The sequence below is a fragment of the Pyrgilauda ruficollis genome, unplaced genomic scaffold, assembly GCF_017590135.1.
Source record: "Pyrgilauda ruficollis isolate IOZ18807 unplaced genomic scaffold, ASM1759013v1 scaffold348, whole genome shotgun sequence".
Taxonomy (NCBI): domain Eukaryota; kingdom Metazoa; phylum Chordata; class Aves; order Passeriformes; family Passeridae; genus Pyrgilauda; species Pyrgilauda ruficollis.
This window is the reverse complement of record NW_024524912.1, coordinates 72220-74796: the sequence shown is the minus strand read 5'-3', so window position 1 is coordinate 74796 and position 2577 is coordinate 72220. Positions and strand designations below refer to the sequence as shown.

Here is a 2577-nt window from a genome sequence, read left to right as displayed (position 1 = left end):
CCGGGGGGGCTGGGGGGCCAGGGAGGGGACACTGGGGGGAGCAGGGAGGACATTGGGGGACACAAAGGGGACATGGTGGGTGCAGTGGGAGGGGTGGGGGGACACGGGGGGGACAGAGGGGACACGGAGCGGGGGACACAGTGCGGAGGACCACACATACCTTGGTGCTGGTGTCAGGGGTGCTCCTGCAGATGTCCCCAGTGTCCCTGAGAGTGTCCCTAAGCGTGTCCCCGATGTCCCCGGGGGCGTCCTTGATGTCCCTGAGGGTGTCCCTGATGTCCCCGGAGGTGTTCTTGGTGTCCTCAGGGGTGTCCCTGACGTCCCCAGGGATATCCCTGATGTCCCTGGGGGTGTCCTTGGCATCCCTGTCATCCCCGGGGGTGTCGGTGGTGTCCTCAGGGCTGTCCCCGTTGCTCTCCCCGTTGCTGTCCCCGTTGCTCTCCCTGTTGCTGTCCCCGTTGCTGTCACCATGGCTGTCCCCGTGGCTGTCCCCGTGGCTGTCCCCGCGCTGTCCCCGCAGGTGCAGCACCAGCTCCCGGGCCTGGCCCCAGCGGCCCCGCAGCAGCTCCCGCTCCCCCCGGCGCTGCAGCTGCAGCAGGCGCAGCTCGTCCAGGCGCTGCCGCAGCGACTGCGTGCAGTGACACAGGGCCCCTGACAGGGGACATTGGGGACATCAGCAGGGACTGCGTGCAGTGACACAGGGCCCCTGACAGGGGACATTGGGGACATCAGCAGCGACTGCGTGCAGTGACACAGGGCCCCTGGGACATTGGGGACATCAGCAGGGACAGCAGGGACTGCGTGCAGTGACACAGGGCCCCTGACAGGGGACATTGGGGACATCAGCAGGGACTGCGTGCAGTGACACAGGTCCCCTGGGGACATTGGGGACATCAGAGGGGACAGGGGACATCAGGGACTGTGTGCAGTGACACAGGGCTCCTGGGGACACAGAGGACATCAGCGGGGACAGCAGAGGGGACATTGGGGACACTGGCAGGGACAAGGCACAGCAGTGGCACAGAGCACCTGGGGACAGGGGACAGCATTGGGGACAGCAGTGACACAGAGCACCTGGGGACAGGGGACAGCATTGGGGACAGCAGTGACACAGAGCACCTGGGGACAGGAGGGACATCAGGACACTGGGGACATCGGGGACAGGAGGGACAGGGGGCATCGGGGACATCAGCAGCGACAGTGGGGACAGCATTGGGGACATCAGCAGGGATGGCTTGGGGACATCGGGGACACTGGGACATTGAGGTCATGGGGGGCATTGGGGACAGCATCAGGGACATCAGCGGGGACATCACTGGGAACATGAGCTGGGGCACAGGCTTGGGGACATCGGGACACTGGGGACATCGGGGGCATCAGGGACATTGGGGACATGGGGACACTGGGCAAATTCAGGGGACATCGGCAGAGTTGGGGACATTGGGCAGGTTGGGGACATGGGGCCATTGGGACATCGGGGGGTTTGGGGACGTTGGGGACATTGAGGCTCTGGACATTGGGGGGCAATTGTGACCTTGGGACACTGCAGGGACATCGGGGGGACAGCGGGGACACTGGGAGCACTGGGGACATCGGGGATGTTGGTGAAATGAGGGACATGGAGAGGACATTGGGGACATTGGGGACATGGTGGGGGGACATTGTGGGGTGGAGACACTGGGGACATGGGGGATGTGGGGATGCTGGGGGGGACATCAGGGACATGGGGGACACTGGGGGGACTGGGGACATTTGGGGCATTGGGGACCTTGGAGATGCTGAGGGCAGCGGGGAACCTTGGGGGCACGGGGATCTTGAGGGGGACACTGGGACATCAGTGGGGACACGGGGACGCGGCTGGGGACGCCCCCGTGCTCCTCCCAGTCCCTCCCAGTGCTCCCAGTTTGGTTCCAGGCCGTTCCCAGTCCCCCCGTCCCCGTTCTCACCCCTCAGCTCGCGGTTCTCCGCCCGCAGCCGCTGCAGCGCCTCCGCCAGCGCCGGCTCCGCCTCGGGTCCCGGCTGCACCATCTCTGCGGGCCGCCGCCAGCGCCCGCCGCTCATCGGCGGCTCCCGGGGGGCCCGGGCGCGGTTCGGGGCCGGTTCGGGGCCGAGCTCGGGCGGCTTTGGGCCCAATTCGGGGATTTTTGGGATCCCGGCGGCGCCGCTACTTCCTGCTTCCGCCGGAAACGCGTGACGTCATCGCGCTCCGCTTCACTTCCGCCTCGGTAAATGTCATGGCGGCGCCATAGCAACGCTGAGGGCGGAGAGCGCTGATTGGTTACGCCTCCGGTTGTAGCCCCTCCCGCGCTCGGCGGTGATTGGTTGATGAGGGAAGAGGCTCGGCGGTGATTGGTGCATAAGGGTTGAGGGCGCGGTGGAGGGCGTGGCCTCCGTGAAGGGATGGGGAGCCGCGCGAGCGTGGGGGAGGCGGCGCGAGCGCGGCCGGAGCGGGAAGGTGCGGGGGAACCGGGAAATTGGGAAATTCGGGGAAAATTGGGGAAATCCGGGGGAACTCGGGGGAACGTGAGGGGATCTGGGCTCTGGGATGGTCCGGGGAGTCCATGGGGGCCTGGGGGG

The 2577-nt window shown here is 66.7% G+C and overlaps 2 protein-coding genes across 3 annotated transcripts in view; one reads left to right on the top strand and one right to left on the bottom strand.

The window, feature by feature from the left end:
- LOC121357726 overlaps positions 1 to 2201 on the bottom strand; it is a 3621-nt gene extending 1420 nt beyond the window's left edge. The window contains exons 1-2 of the mRNA XM_041475271.1: positions 1947 to 2201; positions 84 to 651 (exon numbers count right to left, since the gene is read on the bottom strand). Of these exons, the coding sequence (XP_041331205.1) occupies positions 84 to 651; positions 1947 to 2061 (683 nt within the window). The 5' untranslated portion in view covers positions 2062 to 2201. The remainder of the gene's footprint in view (positions 1 to 83; positions 652 to 1946) is intronic.
- Positions 2202 to 2400: 199 nt separating this feature from the next.
- The window catches only part of G6PD (glucose-6-phosphate dehydrogenase), an 11454-nt gene continuing 11277 nt past the window's right edge, over positions 2401 to 2577 (top strand). The window contains exon 1 of one of the 2 annotated variants that reach the window (XM_041475283.1): positions 2401 to 2455. In XM_041475283.1, coding sequence (XP_041331217.1) covers positions 2401 to 2455 — 55 coding nt within the window. The remainder of the gene's footprint in view (positions 2456 to 2577) is intronic. The other variant, XM_041475284.1, reaches the window with a different exon arrangement.